Genomic DNA, 19371 nt, shown 5'->3' on the forward strand with positions numbered 1-19371 from the left:
GCGTCCACCTGATCAGCCACGCTCTCAGCAGCTCCGCATGCATGATCTATGACGTCTGCCACCGCCTCATCAGCTGCACCATCCTCTGCTCCATCTTCTTCAGCTACTGCCTCTTCAGCCACCTGCTCTTCAGCTCCTTCGGTGTTCGCAACATTAGCCTCCTCACCTTGCACAGGGGGCAAGTCAGGATAGAGCATCTCGATGTCTTCATCTCCAATGGCATAGAAGGGATCATATCCAATTGTGCAGTCCAAGTAGCCCAACTTGTAAGCATCCGTGACAGCTTTGGACTTGGATTCTTTAGCAGACTTATGATAGGCGTGAAATCTAGCCAAAAGCTTGTCATAACTATGAGAGATGTCGGCATTCTTGCGCTCAAGGCGGAAATAAGCATCTTTTCGACTTGCCAAGTCAATAGCAGAAGAGCTGAGCGCGGAATCTTTCTCAGTAAGGGAACTCTTTAGCTCAGATATCATCGCCCGCAAGTCAGACGTCTTCTTCTCATAACGAGCCTGTTTGGCAGAAAGCCTGCTAGCCAGCTCAGCATTCTTCTTCTCCAACTCACTAAGCTGAGCAGAAGAGGGGGCAACAGCAGATGACGAGTTCCGGATGGTCTTCGCAGCAAAAACCACTCCTTTTTGAAGCAGATGAAATGTTGCTTCTCTTTGTTTTTCCAAGGAAAGACTTGAAAAAGTACCGAGATCACCAGCCTGACGGACTTGATCAACCAGCTCAGCGCAAGTGGATGGACTTGATAGAAAGTGCGTCTTGAGCAGATCAGACATGCCCGCATCCCCTGTAGGGCTAGGCTTGTCCACCTTTGGATCAGCCGCTGATGTTGCAGAAGAACCTTTTCCCCGAGCAGATGACTCTCTTGCTTTCTTAGCCTCTGCCAACCTTACTTCCAAAGGAACTGACGACGATGAACCAACTCCACGCTTGACTGCTTGTGACTCAACAGTTGGATCATGATGGTTGGATGGATGAGCAGACCGCCCAGATCGACTTCCACTCTTCGACTGATGTAGACGACCTGAACTTCGGAGATGAGCATCTGCACCTCTTTACTTCTCAACTGGTGAGCTAGATCGCACACAAACTATTTCGCAGAGCAGATCATGATCTCCAAACTCGTCAGCAAGAGGCTTAAGGGGAACATCCTTAATGTTGCGAATACCACCAATCTTCTTGCTATCTGCACCAACAAGATGTTTGACCCTGGCAGATGACGTGGGAATAGCTCATACTTGGGTCTTCTGAGCAGAAGGGAGCCTTGGCTTCTTTCTCAATAGAGACACATTCCTCGCCCGTAAAGAAGTAGCTTGAGTTCTCAAAGACTTGACATCGGCCTTCCTTTTTGGTGGGGGTTCAACAGAGCACTCCTCCTGTTCAGCAGAGCACTCCTTTTGTGCAGCAGGCAAATCATCAGGGTTCGGACCGTCCTATTTCCATCTCTCGACATCCTCAGCAAGGGGCAGTCCACCAACTTCCTCCTGATTGTCGCTCGGCAGCCACCAGCAGCCACCACTGCTCCAATTGTCTTTGGCAACCAGTCACGACGACAACCAGCCTATTCCCACCCAGCTGGTCCCCGCCGCGAAAAAGGGAAGATGAAGAAAAAAATTTACGTGCTCGACTTACTTTGGGATGCACGGCAACTCCTCTCTTCGACAAGCAGTACAAAACTCTCCAAGATCTTTCTCAAGCTAGAAAGTAGAGAAGTTAAGTTTGCAATGTGAGAAAGAGTGAAGAGAAGCCCTGTATTTATACAGGTTGGACAACCCGGGTCAAGAAGGAATCACAAACTCATTCCTACTGGGAATCCAACTCCAACAACAGTCAGAAGCCTACACCAATTAGGAATCCAATCTGCGAAGAAGTCCAATTCACATAATAAAGCCCAGACACAGTTGGAGAGCCCGAAAAAAAAAATAATTTCATCTCCTACATGCCACACAAGCGCCATGCAGAAGCTGGGGGCATTTGTGAGAGCATATATTTTCGTCTCCAATCAGGGCATGCCACGGGGAAAAGAAGATTATCTCTTAAATTAATTAATTAAACCAGTTTATCTGGCTAATTAATTAATTAGGATAAATATCTTAATTAATATGATATTATCTTTATTTAAAGAGATAATATCATTAATTAAGATATTATCCTAATAAAGAGAAGATAATATCATTTAATTCAGATATTATCTTTTTAAGAGATAATATTATTTAATTCAGATATTATCTTCTTAAGAGATAATATATATTTAATTCAGATATTATCAGGCCCAACTCGATTCCTACGAAACCCCAGCCTCGAGGCTCCTATAAATAGACAACCTCATTCATCATTCAAGGTACATCTAAACCTACTCCTTATACCCGAGAAAAATACTCGAAGCTCTCTCTCCCTCTTCACTCTCCATATTTTCTCCCCACGGCTCCGGCCACCACACACGGCTCCGGCCGCCCGGTTTACACCCTACATAAAACTCCGTACCCTTTGCTTAGCTATTGTTTTCCTACAAACACTCGAACTAACTTAGGCATCGGAGGGCCTTTGGCCAACACCCCCCGGGTGTGGTCTATTTACTCCAGTCTTTTTTACAAGAATCGAGGAAGAGAGAGAAGGAAGATCGAAGGTTGAAGGATCTAGAAGCGAATATTCTCTCGTGAGATTATTTGCACAAATAGGTACCATACCGTACTGTACCAAATATCTCCTCATCCCAAATGAAACGGTATGGTTAGTGTACAGTTTCAGTATTTCGGCTTTAGATGCCCACCCTTAGTTGCTAGTGAATCCAACGACTAGATTTTTTATTTGTAAAATTTCCTTTGCACATCAGTTGTCCTCTTCCTGCCTTGTGTCACCTAAAGGTGAAGTAGACATTGGAATCTAACGACTACTATTCAATATGTTCCTTCTTCTTTTTTTTTGCATTCTAATTAAACAAAATTATACAATTTAACGACCATGATTAAATTTGATTGATTTCAATGGTAAAAAAAAAATAAAAAATCCAATTACCCAAATTAAAATTTAACGGTTAAAATAATATTTAAAATGATCTAAATCAGGTCCACCCTCAAAATTCATTTCAAACTCTATAAATAGCAATCAATTTGTTAAAGAATAACCAAATTTGTTATAAAAATAAAATAATCAGAGTATTAAAAGTACGACTGAATATTGGGAGTAGAATTATATTTGCTTTTCTGGTGTTTACACTGACAGAATTCTCTCAGATAGAACTCACTAACACTCAGATTTCGCACTCTCTTTTCTTTCCTCTCACTCTTCCTTTCTTCTCTTCCTTTCTTTCTTCTCTTCTCCATTGGTGTGTTTTGCTAAGCAATGGGAAGCCTATTTATAGGAAAATTGGATGGCTTCCAACATCATCATTGAGCTCCAACATCATCATTAAGCTTTTTGAATATTATTTTATTCTTTTCTTTATGTGGGCTCCACCACTTTCTTTACAACTAAATTCAATATGTTTTCCTTTCTCACTTTCTTAATTGTGTTCATTGCCCCTTCTTGTTGTTTAATATGGCTCCAAAACCACACAAAAAAGTGTCAATTGGAAACCACAAGAAGATGAGGCATTATGCAGGGGTGGACATTTATCTTTGAAGATGGGCCGGTTGGCATCAATCAACTAAATGACACCTTTTGGCTTCGTGTGTAACATAAGTTTTTGGAGAATAATCTGTCAGTGTTGGATCAGAGCCATGAATATTTCAAGTCATTGCTTTTCGGTTTATGATCATCAACCAATAATGTTCTCTTTGGATGACATGTCTGATTAAGGCCAATACAAGCCCTGCAAGTGGGGCCAATCTAAGCGACTGGGTTAGTACTCATTTTATTCGAGTTTTAAAGTTCATATTTTGAATTTTTTTTTTCATGTTGTAACTTATCGCTTCTTTTACCCATTTTTAGTAGGATGTGCATGCAAAAACTATTTTTTTTGATGATAATAAGGGTATGAAAAAGCCTTTCAAGTTGAACCATGCATGACAAATCTTAAAAGATTGCCCAAAATGAAATGACCAATTTGAATCTCCCACACAAACACCCATAGATTCTTCCCATAGTGGCAATACATTCAATTTGGAGGAAGATGCAGGCGATGTGGTCATGCAACAACATCATTCAAGATGTGAAAGAAAAGATCTCTCCGAATTCTGAATCGCCCACGAAAGTTCACCGGGGGATAAAGTGGTGTTTCCATTGAGTAGTCCTCCATGAGATCAGAATGATGTTTTTCACTATGACAATTCTTGAATTCACGGCCTAAAACGGAACCATCATGTTTGGATTGTCTAGTACATTGCTCGAACAATAACGTCGTCATTAGAAGCCTTCTCACATGAACTCATGGTAAGAAGAATGATATTGAAGGAGATTATGTGTTTGGTTGGAAAGAATAATAGCCTCTTCTTGGAGTATCAAGTTGCTCATTCAAGACATCATGCTAATGTGTTCCCTTTGTGATGATGTTGCTTGCAAACATGTTTACAGAGAAACAAATTTCTTGGCAGATGGTTTAGCTAATCTGGGTCACAATCTCTCCCCCTCTCAACACTGGGAGAATGGCCTTTCTATGGCGTGTTCTTCTCCTTTTTATTTTGATCTTTTTAGGCCTACGTGCCCGCGTGGCTTTTCCTTATAATTTCCCTCTTTCGCATAAAAAAAAAACTCTTCTTAAATAGAAAACGAGATAAGGTTGGAAAAGACGATGAGAGGAAATCAAGATAAGGTACAAAGGAATAAGGTGTAGAGTAAATAAAGACTCCTACTTCGTAAATAATGGTAAGATGACAAAATGAGATGCCCACGATGTCTGATCATAATTAAATGAAGATAGAAAAAGTTAGGAAAAAAAATGAGGGAATCCGAGAAAATGATACAAAGAAGATGGACAAGAGTTGAGAACATGAATGAAACGAAGACAATAGAAAATGGGTGACTAAGGAACAAAAGCACTAAAATCTTCAAAATGATCTTATTGTTGTAAAAAGAATGGTACATGATGCGAGAATATTAAAGGTGCACGTAAAGTAAATAAGACACAATATTTAACAAAGTTCGGTCATGCTTGTGTCCTCGAAGAACAACAATAATAATTTTTCTACTATATAAAATAATAGGACTACAATCTTAATATTTACAATCTCTTTAACTCACTAATTTTTTTCTCTTGAAGAACGGCTCTCATTTCTCTCCTCTCACTCTCTTTCTTCCTTCTTTTCTTTCTGGCTCTCTTCTCCGTTGGTTTTTTGTGTCTTTGTAAGTAGCGAGGCTGGCCTATTTATAGGCTAATTGAATGGAAGCAGCCAGCTTTATGCAGGTATGTAGAAAATTCCTCCAAGATGTGGCTGACAAGGAATTTAATCTGTGGGCTCCACTCACTATCTTTACAACACTTATAAGCAACATTGTAGACTACATTTTTTTCATGCGATGCTATAGTTTTTCAATTTCTATTTTTGATAATAATAATTTTCCTCCGACCTTTCTTTGATATTTGTAAACCCAAAAGTGACAAGGACAGCATGATTCCAACAAAAGAAGCAAGATAAAATATGATCCAAATGGATTGTGGCCCCCACTTTATCGTGCGGATAAAATGCTGACGCAGAGCAACAATAGAATTATGGAACATTCAGGCTCCAATCTTACTTCCCCATAAAACCAAAATAATCAGAAAAATACCAAAACAAAATAATAAATAAATGATACTCAGATTCAGATAGCGACCAACCACAATCCACAACCAAAGAAAGAGAGAGAGAGAGAGAGAGAGAGAGAGAGAGAGAGCAAAACAGAAGAGAAACAGAAATAACAGTTTCAGAGCGAAGGAGAGGTAGAGAGAGAATCAGAAATCTGAAGAACGAAACAAGAAATCTGAAGAGATGCCGAGAGGAGCTTCATCGCAATCGGGGAAGCCCCATAGCAGCCATACAGTGCTACCGTACGAAACGCCGAAACTGAGAGACCATTACCTGATGGGCAAGAAGCTTGGGCAAGGCCAATTCGGCACCACGTACCTCTGCATCCACAAGCCCACCGGCGACCAATACGCCTGCAAGTCCATCCCCAAGCGTAAGCTCCTCTCCCCCGAGGATTACGACGACGTTTGGAGGGAGATTCAGATCATGCACCACTTGTCCGAGCACCCCAGCGTTGTTCAGATCAAAGGCACCTACGAGGACTCTGTGTTTGTACACTTGGTGATGGAGCTCTGCGCCGGCGGCGAGCTCTTTGATAGGATTGTCCAGAAGGGCCATTACAGTGAGAGAGAGGCTGCCAAGCTCATCAAGACCATTGTTGGGGTCGTTGAGGCCTGCCACTCTCTTGGTGTCATGCATAGGGATCTCAAGCCTGAGAATTTCTTGTTTGATACTCCTTCGGATGATGCCATGCTCAAGGCCACCGATTTCGGCTTGTCCGTCTTCTACAAGCCAGGTCTGGGTTTTCTTATTTTTCGATATGTTGTTTGATTTAATTTAACGAGATCCATTTTTATTGTTTCTTTTTTTGTTTTTGTTTGAAATGGAAATGTTGGTCTGGTTGATATTAATTTCAAGAGTAATTCTTTTGACCTTTTTAAATATATTTCTGATTATTTATTGAACTAATATTGCTTGATTTCTTTTCTGTTTGAAGAATTTCTTGAGCCTTTTGTTTCAATCAAAGAACTTCCTGAACCATCCTTCTTATAGATTTGTGCTTGCCACACTGCCTAGGGAAAAAAAATGTCACTTTGATGGCAGATACAAGGACAGTTTTCCTTTCAATGAATTATAAAGTTGTGTCTCTTCTTAGTCTTGGATACGGGAAGATTTTAAATGCATATGAAACTCCATCTACGAGGACCGGGGATCTATTTTCTTTATGTTTTTCTCTGTCCCCTGTTTGCAAGTGCGAAGAATTTTTTTTGTAGTGTCTTTATTGGACATTTTTTTTCCTTTCGAACGCGGTGCTATATTGTGTTGTGTTAATACACTCAACATGTCCTTCTGTACGTTAGTCTTTTTTGGTTGGCACACAGAACACTAGAATTCTGAGCTTCCATAAACAGGTCATGAGGTGTTTTTTTTTTTAATATTTAAACTAAAAGCCTTAGGATCTTCCTTTAAGTTTGGGATTAATGGCTCATCTATCATGGTATTGGTATCCTAAAAGGAATCTATATCTTATTCAGTATGCCAATGCATTCAATTATTCCTTTGAGCTATCATCAATCTATCGATAAAATTATCTGAGTCTCAGGATCTAAAACATTCTGGTTTGTAGAAACAAAAATTCCGACTATATTGCCTTTGGCAGAATACAGCTTATTTTATTTTAACTGTTTCTAACTGGTTTGCTATCAATGCCACGCTCGAATGGTGTTTCATCCTACATAACAATGGTTGTTTATGTGCGCTGCTCTATCTTTTTCTGCTCCAGGACAAGTTTTTTATGATGTAGTTGGGAGCCCCTATTATGTTGCACCTGAGGTGTTAGCCAAGATTTATGGACCTGAAGTGGATGTATGGAGTGCTGGTGTGATACTTTACATCCTGTTAAGTGGAGTTCCTCCTTTTTGGGCAGGTAGTGATCCTGACTAGTAACAATCTCTTACACAATGGACTAGTAGCCTTAACAGTGAGACTTACACCATTATTGTCTTTGGTTCTTTTATTACATGAGTATTAACTTTTCTCCATATATTTACAGAAACTGAAGCAGGGATCTTCAGACAGATTTTAGATGGCAACATAGATTTTGAATCTGAGCCTTGGCCTAATATTTCAGAAAGTGCAAAAGATCTGATGTATAAGATGCTTGAGAGGGATCCAAAGCAAAGAATTTCTGCCCATGAAGTCCTATGTGAGTGGTCTAATACCTACTATGCTAAAAGGTTTTATGTGATAGTTGTATAGATCAGGTTACAACTTATCCAAATGGTAGTTTTGTTCAACTCTAAAGTGGATTCATTTCAGGTCACCCATGGATTGTGGATGACAGAGTTGCCCCAGACAAACCGCTAGATTCAGCTGTTTTGTCTCGCCTCAAGCAGTTCTCAGCAATGAATAAACTTAAAAAGATGGCTCTTCGTGTATGTCTTATAAATTCTTACCATCTAGCATCTTTCTATATCTATCATTCTAACACATTTTGCAACAGTAACCTGGTAGTAAATTGGTAAATTCATTTTTCGTTTCACGTGAGAATTTACATTTCTGAGATGAGAACTAATAACATGACTTTGGAAAAGTGTAAAGCATGTCTGCTTTCCAATTAAAACCTGATGGTAAAGGAAATGGAATAAATTCTTTCAGGGTAGTATACACATCCACACACACACATGGAATGTAATGTGGAATGTTCATGAGACCACTGACTGCTGCTTGCATGTTTTCTAGAGCAAATATTGCCTTTGCCAAGGTAATGTAAATTTTACCTTTTTTTTTGTTTTTGTTCTTCTTTCTGGAGTTTTTTCGGGGTAGGTTTGTTAGTAGGGTGGGAGGCTTATGCCAAGAAAAAAAAAAACTTGTATGAAAGAATAACACAATCTGGCCTGCTGGAAGTACAAAAGGGCAAAGGGATTTTACATTAATTCGATGGTTCACCCTATTATACTCGTATGTATGTCAACAAGACCTGACATTAGTAAGGGCCTCTTGGAAATGCAATTAGGATAATAGATGAATATGATATTGTTAGACAAGTACAGCATTTGAAATCCAAAGTTCTACATATACAAGAGAAGTAATAATTAGATGAATGGTGATTTGCTTGTCTTATTTCTAGAGATGAGGTGCTCGGCAATCTGAACATCCCATTGAAAAGAAAGAAGTGCTGATGTCTTGATGTACTCCTGCCCTGTAAGAACAAGGGTGGAGTGTAAGTTCTGTGGTTGAATCCCCTTGGGTGCATGCATAATCTTTTGGAAAACAGCATGAACGAAGTAATGCTGAATTAAGTTATCATTTTCATCTGTATAACAAGAAACGTAAATTGATATGATATGGGTGCAACCTGGGAGTTAATTTCACGTTGAGACATTCAGGTTACTGTAATGGTTGATAAGACTGAGACACAGGGTTATTAGTTTCGAAATCTTCACTCTGTTTTTCTTGACAATGATCAAGAAGTTTTCTTTAGTAGTGTACCAATATTATATGAAAAATGCGGTTAGAAATATCATTTTAGACTACTCATTTTAAATGTCTTTTTAGTATATTATTACTTGTTTATAATATATTCAGAGCATGAGTCCATGTTGTTGAGAATAGTTTTGGTTGTAATAAAGGTTAGGTAAGAGCTCTCTTCTTCTATGTAACTTCGGGCTATATGAAGTAGCCAGACTGTATGTGATTTTTATATCTATCAGTTAATTGTGGTTTAAGTAAAGTTCTAACCAAAATGTCTGGATTTTTCACTCAATCATCAAAGGGCATCCATGTGTATGCCCTATTTAGTTTTGGACCAATTATCTCTGATATTTCTAATGACAGTGCTTTTACAGTGACAATTATTTTGGTGTATATATGGATCACTGTCACATTCTTTTTTTCCTTGGGCAGGTTATAGCTGAAAGGCTGTCAGAAGAAGAGATTGGTGGTCTAAAAGAGTTGTTCAAAATGATTGACACAGATAATAGCGGGACAATAACATTTGAGGAACTTAAAGCGGGCTTGAAAAGAGTGGGCTCTGAACTAATGGAATCTGAAATCAAGTCTCTTATGGATGCAGTTAATAGATCATCATAAACTGTCCAGAATTGTTTTAATATTCTTCCATTTAAATTGCATAATTTATCCAACGCTATTAACATGACTGACTTGGATGCCCCTTACAAAATATTTTTACTTTGTCAATGTTGGCAGGCGGATATAGACAACAGTGGAACAATAGACTATGGTGAATTTCTTGCTGCTACCTTGCACTTAAACAAGATGGAAAGAGAGGAGAATTTAGTTGCAGCCTTTTCCTTTTTTGACAAAGATGGCAGTGGGTACATTACCATTGATGAGCTTCAACAGGCTTGCAAAGAGTTTGGTCTGGGTGATGTTCATCTGGATGAGATTGTCAAAGAGATTGATCAAGACAATGTAAGTGTTTTTCTTTCCTTTGATATATGACTGACTAAAGTCACCATTCTCTTCTCCGAGGCAAAAGTATCAATCGAGAAAAGATATTATTCTAAATTTTGGCACTCTACTTGCACCACTTTTGCAGGATGGCCGTATTGATTATGGGGAGTTTGCTGCAATGATGAGGAAGGGTGATGGAGGATTTGGGAAGAGCAGAACCATGAGAAGCAATTTGAACTTTAATTTGGCTGATGCTTTCGGAATAAAAGACTCTACCTGAGATACTAACAAAGAGCAATTTTTTGTACACATGCAATTGTAATAGGAATTGAATAGTTTACATTTCTTATGCTGGCTGATTCCAAAGGTTTGTCTATCTTGTAATGATGGCTATGGTTCTTAGAGTTTTTTTTATGTTGTAATGTCATCACTAATTGTCTTTTTGAGAGCAAAATCTAATATTTCCGTTGTTTTAGTAGAGAATAGAGAAAGTTTGGCTTGAAGAGTTGCAGCAGAATAAAGTACATATATAAACTTCTTATAAGAGCATTTGCAATGGTGAGGGTCGTTTCAATTTTATTTCAATAAATTGAACTTTTGACTTGCAATGATAGGTTCAGTTCATTTCAGATATCAATATTTTATTTCAGGGATCAATAGTTCATTTCACATGTCAATAAAATGAACTTTGAAATGAAATTCATTTTAATAAGCTGGCCCACCATAATAACTCCATAACCTCTATACATGGACAGAATTACTTTTTACATTTTTTTTGAAATTTTTTTTGAAATTTTGCTCATTTATATTCAATTTTGTTATGCAATAACTTTAAAAAGAGATTCTCTAATGTCTTCTCATTTAATCTCAATTTCCAATTCTTCAAAAAAAAAAAAAAGTGTTAATATAATATTGTCACCAAGCAAGGAAAATTTTGTTATTAATTTATATATTCAAAATTTGCCTCTTTTTAAAGATCTCTTCTTATCGTAATTAACTTTATTCATTTTATTTTATTCAATTATTTTAAAAGATATTTAAAAAAATATAGTTTTTAATTTGTAAGCTATTGAAATGCACACTGCAAGTGAAATTGCATTTCAGTTCAATAGCTGCCAAAAAAAGTTCAACAACTGAAATGAACTGTTGAACTATTGAACTGAACTGAAATGAATTGTTGAGCAACCATTGCAAATGCTCTAAGAGTGCCCTTGTTTCAAGTAAAGGATCAATTGTTTGTGTCCAACACGCAATATCCATAGTCCAAACTATCTTTATTAAGCTTAATGATGCTTGATAACCATTTCATTTTGGGGTTTTAGTTTTTATTTTTCTGGTTAGAGATAAAAATATGAGGAAAAAGTGGAATGAAGAAGGGTAGAGGAGGAAGTGAGGAGAAATAGCGGAATGCTGTTTGGGCCTAAATTTTTTGTGCTAGCCCAAATTGGCTATTGGGTTCACTTTCCAAATGGTATTGGGCTTTGCTTACCTTAAAATGATGAATGGCCCATACTGTTCAAAAGAATGGGGAATAAAATAAAGCATTTATTTAGATTATTTTGATAACTGAGAGGAATTACCACCGATAGTAATTTAATCCAAGAATTAGTTTAATTGAATTAATTCAGAAACAATTCACATTTTCTTAATTATTAAGGTATGTCAGAATGACTCCTCACCGTTAATAACTACTCTCCAAATAAATTTGATGACCATGAAAGCTGGGAAGTGAAGTCAGACTTGCTTTAGTTGAAAATCACGACTATTTATTACAAGATCATCGAATTTCTGCTACTAACAAGATATTTATGTTTATGGAACTAACGTTCGAAGAATTTGGGTATTATTGTTCACTTCAGATCAATATTTTGCAAAAGGAGCGATCATGAAGCATTCAGGAGCATTGATGAACAAAGAGCCAAAACTAATCAAAGCAACTGGCTGACAATCTTTTACCACTTGTGCATTGATGAGGGTTAATCTGAAGTCGGAAATATCCAAGACTATTCATCATCACATTGAGTGTCTGGACTGGAGAAAAGACACCGACCCAACCAACCAATCAAACAAAACTCAATCTAAGCAATCAATTCAAAATGATTAAAAAAATCACACGATTTTTGCAACTACTAAAAGTAAGCAAGCAATCTTCCCTAGGAAGCAATCCAATTCAAGGAAAAGCTGAGATAATCAAGGAGAAAACAAGATTTTTTCTTGCAATCCAGATAAGGTAAATCAAACAGAATTCAAAAGAGATTACTTTCTCTCACAAATTTGGTTCAGCAAAGGTAGATCAAGCAGAAGTCAGGTCTTTTATTATATGAAAACCTCAACAAAATCAACCAAAATAGGTGGCAGCTTGAATTCTACTCACTTTTTCAGCCTCTTTATGGCTCAACTTGATTATAGCTTTGCCAACTTCAATATTGGTATCAATTTTCAACTATCTTTATTAGTTGAGGGTGCTAACGCGCAATTCTAGTGCAAAAACATCCAGTCCAGTCAATAGAAATTCAGTCTAGCCCGATCTTGTCGTTTCTGTGATTGTATTTCAAGCAGATGTCAAAGCCTAACACTTTGAGGCCTATCCAGACTTGGCAATTCATTTTATTCTTTGTAATTCAGGTGGTTCTGATTGGACTAATTTGTCATATCTTTCATAAATCCGTGTATTTTGCTTTACTTGTCATTTTTATCTATGTTTACACCATAATCAACCGAGCATACCCAGCATCAAAAAGACTAGCACCAAGGCAGACATGCCTTCTCCCTTGCCGAAGGAAGACACTCTACCGAAGTGGCAGACACCTGCCGAAGCTTTGGACTGCCTAACCTAATCTCCAAGACACATGTCACCACCACAGTAACTTGCACAAAGTCCCACATCGAAACTTTGTGCAAGGCTCCCATTTTCACTTCCCTATAAATAGGGAACAGTACCTGAGTAAAAAGGATAACTACTCTCTTGCCTTTTACTATTACTCTGCCAAAGTTACCACTTATAACTGACTTAAGCATCGAAGAGCCTTCGGCAGGCACCACATCGGTGTTCGAAGCTTGACGACTGCTTCTTCCTCTTTGTCGTATGCAGGTTCTTCCATTACTGAAAGTTCTCACCTTTTTGCCTGCTGAAGACCCTAAACTCTTCTCTAAGTTGACCTTCCCAAAAAAAGCATCAACAATTTGGCGCTGTCTGTGGGAAATGACTTATGAATCTTATTTCCCTTTACCAGCCCCGCTAGCTCCTTCCCCCATCAGGCCCTGTCTCCTGCGAGGCTAGTCACGATACCCAACACCATACCCCTCGCGGTAGGACCTCCCAACATAAACCTTCAGCAGACGCCAATCTCTAGGCAGAAGTAGAGCGCCTCTGCGATAGTGTTGCCAAGATGTCGAATAAATACGAATACCTTCATACAAAGAACGTCGAGCTGGAGCATGACTACCGCGCCCTGAAGCGTAACTGGGAGAAGACTCATCCCCAGGGCGCCGAACAAGACGTCACTCAAGATGTTGAGCGCACCCAGCCAAACCAGCCAGTACACTTCTGTCACAGGTCCCCGGTCTGGTCTAGGCTCGGCAAGGGCAAACGCCATCTTTATCCGGAGCCGGCCCGGTCACGGCTCCTTCGTATCTCCTCAGTAAGGGATCGGCCCCATGAACCGACCAAGATCTACAGGGATTGCAGGGACCACCTCTCAGACCGTCAGCCAGAGCCAATCCCTATCCTTGTTAACTTCAACGACCCGCGAGTGGCACACCTAGACCCCCTACCCAAGCCCACCCATCTACCCACCGAGGAAGGTGTAGGGAACTCGGATGACTGGGAACCTTATCATCCCAAGGACTGGGAGCCTTACCATACCGAAGCATTCGAAGAGTGGGAACCTTACCCAACACTTGCCCACGCACACCCCAGGCTTTCAGCACCCGGCATTCTGCCTCATGCCGACCCGTCCATGAGGCTTCTCTTCAAGAAGGTCCGACCCTGGAGAGTGAGCAACACCGCAGCCACCAGCCCATCTGGGCGAAGCCACGACCTGAGCCTTTCACCGAACGTATCCTCAATTATAACCAGGAGAAGGACATTTAGCCGCTTCGCATCGCCTTCTACACTGGCACAGAGGATGCTCTAACCCATATCCACTATTTCCAGTCTGCCCTCGGATGCAAGGGCCTCAGTGACGAAGGCATGTGCCTCCTCTTCCCTTCCACACTTAGTGGAGTAGCTCTGAATTGGTTCTACCGGCTGAACCCCTGCACTATCAACTCATTTGACAGTTTGAAGCACACCTTCCTGGACCATTTCATGATCCAGACTGATACATGCTTCGGCAGGGTGAGGATGAACCCCTTCGAGAGTATGCAGCCTGGTTCAACCATGAGTACTCTTGTTGCCAAGAGACTGACGATCGAGCTGCATTCGGTGCTTCCAAGAGTAGCATCCACAAGTCTAACTTCCACTACATGGTGCACAACAACCCATGGAACACCTACGCTGAACTGATGAAGTAGGCCGAGGTCCATGCAAAGGCTAAGCACTTTAATTCCAAGCGTGGCCCAGCCACCTCTGTACATAGCGTTTTTAGTGATCCTCCACCTGCTTCGGTACCCACTCTAGCCCCACCTCAGCATTCTGCTCCCGCCCCAGATAACCAGGGTACCCAGCACTCCAAAAGGAAGGATGACTACCAGTATACCTTCAGCAGTAGCAAGCGTGGCAGACATGGCAACCACCACCAGCCCAGCCGAAGCAACCCTCTAAGGACAGGTGATCGTTCCCCCTTCCCCTTCACACCCAAGCCTAAGTTCGAGGCCTTCACCACCCTCAACACCACCTATGAGAATGTCCTAGTGGATGAGGCACCCATCATACCCAAGCTTCCCCCCGGGAGACCGACCAACAGGCCTATGCCAAACACAGGTATCTTCTATCGTTTTCATCAGTTCAGTGGCCATGATACCGAATCTTGTGTTGCCTTGCGCAACATCATTGAAGGACTCATCCGTGAAGGGAAGTTGGAAAAATATGTGCACAACTTCCCACCTCTACCTAACCCTCACCAATGGTAGATCAACATGATTTCCACCATAAGTTGTGGTCCTACATTGGTTGGAACCTCTAATAACTTCATTAAGCATTATGTCCGCTCTTCTTACGCGCACCAGGTCTTCGGCACTGAGCAGGGACACCTGCCGAAGATGCAAAGGTCAGGTTGGGCCCCCATTACCTTCAGCGATGAGGAGGAGCGTGGTGTCGTTCTCCCCATGATGACCCACTCATTATCCGTGCGGACATCTCTAACTTCGACGTTGGGCGTATCCTGGTGGACATTGGTAGCTCGATCAGTGTGATGTTTGCTGATGCTTTCAACGTGCCCCAAGTCCATACTCACTTGTTTGACCGAAGCATCACCCCTCTTGTGAGCTTCTCTGGCGATGTTGTTCACCCCATTGGAAGCATCCACCTTCCTATCTCTATTGGTTCAGCACCCCAGCAAGCAACGGTCACCACTCCCTTCCTTATTGTCAATTGACCCACAGCCTACAATGTCATCCTCAGCTGCCCTGCCTTGGCAAAAATGAAGGTTTTCATTTCCACATATATGCTGCTACTGAAGTTTCCCACCCCCCATGGCAAGGGCACGGTGTGCGGCAACCAACTGGGCTTCCGAAGCTGCTATGCTTCAACAGTCAAATTCGTCAATCGCCAACATAAATGTGAGACCCTTATAGTAACCAAGGGCCCAGCCCCTCCTCGAGCCGACATTAAGCAACCTGAAGACCTTATGGAGGAATCTGTCACCCAATAGGCCAAACCCGTGGAAGACCCTGAGCTTGTTAGCCTCCATGATGACATCCCAGATCTGCAGGTCTGGATCGGCACCTCCCTTTCACAAGAGCTTCGCTCTGACCTCGTAGCCTTCCTTAGCATAATAGGCACAATATCCGTTCTATAGTCAAACGGTAACCAACTTTGAATCCGAGCATACCGTTGTGATAGGGACGACAAGAGGAACATTTTAGAACAGATAGATAGAGCATGAAGAGTAGATGAAGTTTCATACCTCACTCGACGAAAATGGCAGCCGGAGTCACCGAAAATTAGCAAAACACCGCCGGCAATCCTAAGTTCTTCTCGTGGTCGAATCGAAATCACTAGCTGCTAACTCGATCGGATCTTGGGTGGGTTTTGTAGAGAAGGACAAGAGGAAGATATTTCATGAAGGTTGCGACGGTGGCAGAAGAGATTTGTGCAGGAGCTGGCGGAGAGCGGAAGATTCGAATCTCGATCCGGATACCGAATGCTCATACGGGAAAATTGACTCCTGGGTCTGGAACCTGGGGGGTTGCTCTGAGAAATCCTTTCTTTCTCGTCCACTTAGGGGGGTGCGGACACACCTGCGCGGATTACAGATGACGGTTACAAGAATGGCGGGGAAGTGAACAGTACCCGACGAAAAAAAAAGTCATAAGAGAGTAGACATATAAACAAGTAAACCCGGCCCAGGAAGAATGTACCGAAACATCATACATATGAGACAGAAAGCTTCGTCTACCCTGTCTCTTGTGAAAAATTCTGTACTGATCGACCTGTGTGACACTAGCCAATCAATTCATTCAATCGACGAACTGGTCGGGATGATAACCAGAGACTTTTCCTGTTCTTGGAGCTCAATCACTAAGGCAGGCTGCTTTCCGAGTCTCCCCATTTCTGTATTTTAAAAAAATGGGATCCCTCCTATCCCCTGCTAGCTGGATAAGGTGGGTTACTTTCTCATAGTCTCCATTTCGAGATGGTGGATCAGGCCAATCAGACTTGAGCTCTTTCGTCTGGAATGGAGGGGCGTTTAAGAATTCCTTTGGTAGTAGGTATGGGGCATGCTTCTTTCAGGAGACAAGCTACCCCTGAGGCAAGTAGCTAGTTGACTGTAGGTTTAGAGCATGCTAGGATAGATTCTAACTAATTCTCTCTCTCTGGTCTTGCTCTTCCTCTTGCTAGGCGAATGGGCTTTGGTGGATCCGATCCCCCAAGAAAGGTTTTCATTCCAGCTCTGGGGGCTGTCGTAGATCACTAGGAGAGATAAGAATGTATTAGCTGTTAGCTCTTCTTGCCTAGTAGCAGTAGCGCTAGGCTGTCTTCTCTTTGTAGTTGGGAGAGCTGGATGGCGCAAGGGGCCTTTCTTTAGGAATTCTTAAACCGCGGGCTCCATCTCCATAAGTTCTTGCCGAGGGCTCGTCAGAACAGCCCTTCCCTTCCTTCCTTTCACCAAGGGAGCCCTTTTTCCCTTACGCGCTTCTACAAGAGCCATTATTTCGTCTAGGCTCACCCGGGCTTCGGATCCCTTTATAAAAGGATTCTACAAAGAGTCGCCTTGGGAGGGAAGTTCCGGCAGCTCTTCCAGTCGAGAAAAAAAGCAAATCCATAAGAGAAAGAAGAATAATAAAGTCTACTTCGCACCTTCGTGCTCAACATGGTTCTGATCCCGCTCCAACCGGGTGTCAGTGATCAGTCCCGCTAGAATGTATTCCTAGAAAGACTTCGTTAGTTTTCAGGATTAGCAAGAACACTTGCAAGCCAAAATCCAGCGGGAAAGTCCAAGAGAAGGCACGAGATCCATTTCATCATATTTTGAGATTTTATCTTCCTCTGGAATTGCTCTTCCGGTACAAGAACTAGAATAGGCTATGCTTGGCGAGATCTCCGCTATCGGGCAAAGAATATCTCCAACTATTACAAATACCAGATTTGAGGTGACCACAGGTTGCTTAGGAGGGTCTATTTCAATGACACCATCATTTAAGAACTTTTGGATCTGATTTTTAAGAACCCAACAATCTTCTATCGGATGACTAATAACTCGATGGAATTAGCAGTATTTGGGATCTCCTACTCGTCCCACCTCATCTGGTCTCTTAGGTTCGGGAAGCTCGATCAACCCTTGCTCTAATAAAGATGTGAAGAAATCTTCAACATCCTCATTTCGAAAGGAATATTTTTTTATTTTTCTTTTTATTTTTCCCCAGCGGGATAAATAAAATATCTTGTGGGGGGGCCCACCTCCCTTTCCCCCCTCCCATGGCCGAAAGCCTTGGTCCTTGCTTCTCGACCACGACCTCTCTTCTCGATTGAAGCACTGCTATTCCGTCGCTAAAACTCATGAAGGCCCACCCACAGGGTGGCCTTCTTATATAATAGAAGGAGTGGGTCGATAACGCAAGTCTGTATTTCCGAAGCATTTTTACCTAGAATAAATCGCTATTGACAATTTCCATGGCACGAAGGTAAAATTCGCTATACATGCCAAAAGTGTCTAGGCTGGCATAAATTTGTGAGAGTAATTCGATATTATTATTTCCGTCAACAAGAGATTCGATTACATCATACACGTGTTTTACGGGCTGCAGTTCAATGTTAGTATTCTCGAATAATAGTGCTAGCTGGCGATCAGCGATCTGCTCTTTGAGTGTATCACTAACAGATTGTACGACTCGGTCTTGGTAGTTATCGGGTGTCATGTTTCGCAGACGTGACACCCGCCACGCCGCCAAAACCCCGATGAAAAGTGGCAGTCGTATTTGGGTTATTAAATAAAGATAGGAGAAACGCTAATGTGGCATCGCTCATTATGGATTAAGATTCACTTGTAGTTCCGCTTCCTGTTCTAACAGAAAGACTTGTAGGAAATCTGGTTGGTCCAACCAAGAAAAACATGGGAGTCTTTGGGCATCTCACAGTAATGCAATGATCAACTCTTAATAAGATGGTGACCCGCCCATATGTTTTTATGTCCATCTTTTAGCCCCAACTTTAACGAGCATTTTCGGGGACTAGCCCGCTTCCAGAGGAAAATTCCTCGCGCATAATTAAGGGAGCCATTGAAAGGTGACTGAAACACTAGAAACGGGGACTACCCGAGCTAATGATAGAGGCAAGAACACTTTCCAGCCAAGTCCCATTAATTGATCATAACGATATCGTGGAAATGCTGCACGGACCCATATATATATGAACGGAAACAGAATCACCTTAATACTAAACCAGATCGAGCCCGGGATCTTCTTGAAAATGGGAAGATCTAGGATAGGCGGCCAACCTCCTGGAGAGAGCGATGTGCATGGACCAGGTGAGTAGGGATGTAGCTCTGTGGACCGCTCGTCGGGCCTGATAGGTGGTGGTATCACACCCTTCTCAAAGAAACCGTACGTGACACTCTGGCGTCATACGGCTCCGTCCTGGAATCGGGACCTTTCTTTCAGAACCTTTGACCAACGGGTCCTC

At 41.5% G+C, this 19371-nt stretch overlaps 1 protein-coding gene across 1 annotated transcript; it reads left to right on the top strand.

The window, feature by feature from the left end:
- LOC18768466 (calcium-dependent protein kinase 11) lies at positions 5716-10591 on the top strand. The gene is made up of 7 exons (XM_007199737.2): positions 5716-6468; positions 7456-7599; positions 7726-7878; positions 7992-8107; positions 9579-9746; positions 9882-10106; positions 10234-10591. Exons 1-7 carry the CDS (start codon positions 5916-5918, stop codon positions 10366-10368), a joined length of 1494 nt encoding a protein of 497 aa, XP_007199799.1. The 5' UTR covers positions 5716-5915; the 3' UTR covers positions 10369-10591.

Source organism: Prunus persica, chromosome G8 (assembly GCF_000346465.2).
Source record: "Prunus persica cultivar Lovell chromosome G8, Prunus_persica_NCBIv2, whole genome shotgun sequence".
Classification (NCBI taxonomy): domain Eukaryota; kingdom Viridiplantae; phylum Streptophyta; class Magnoliopsida; order Rosales; family Rosaceae; genus Prunus; species Prunus persica.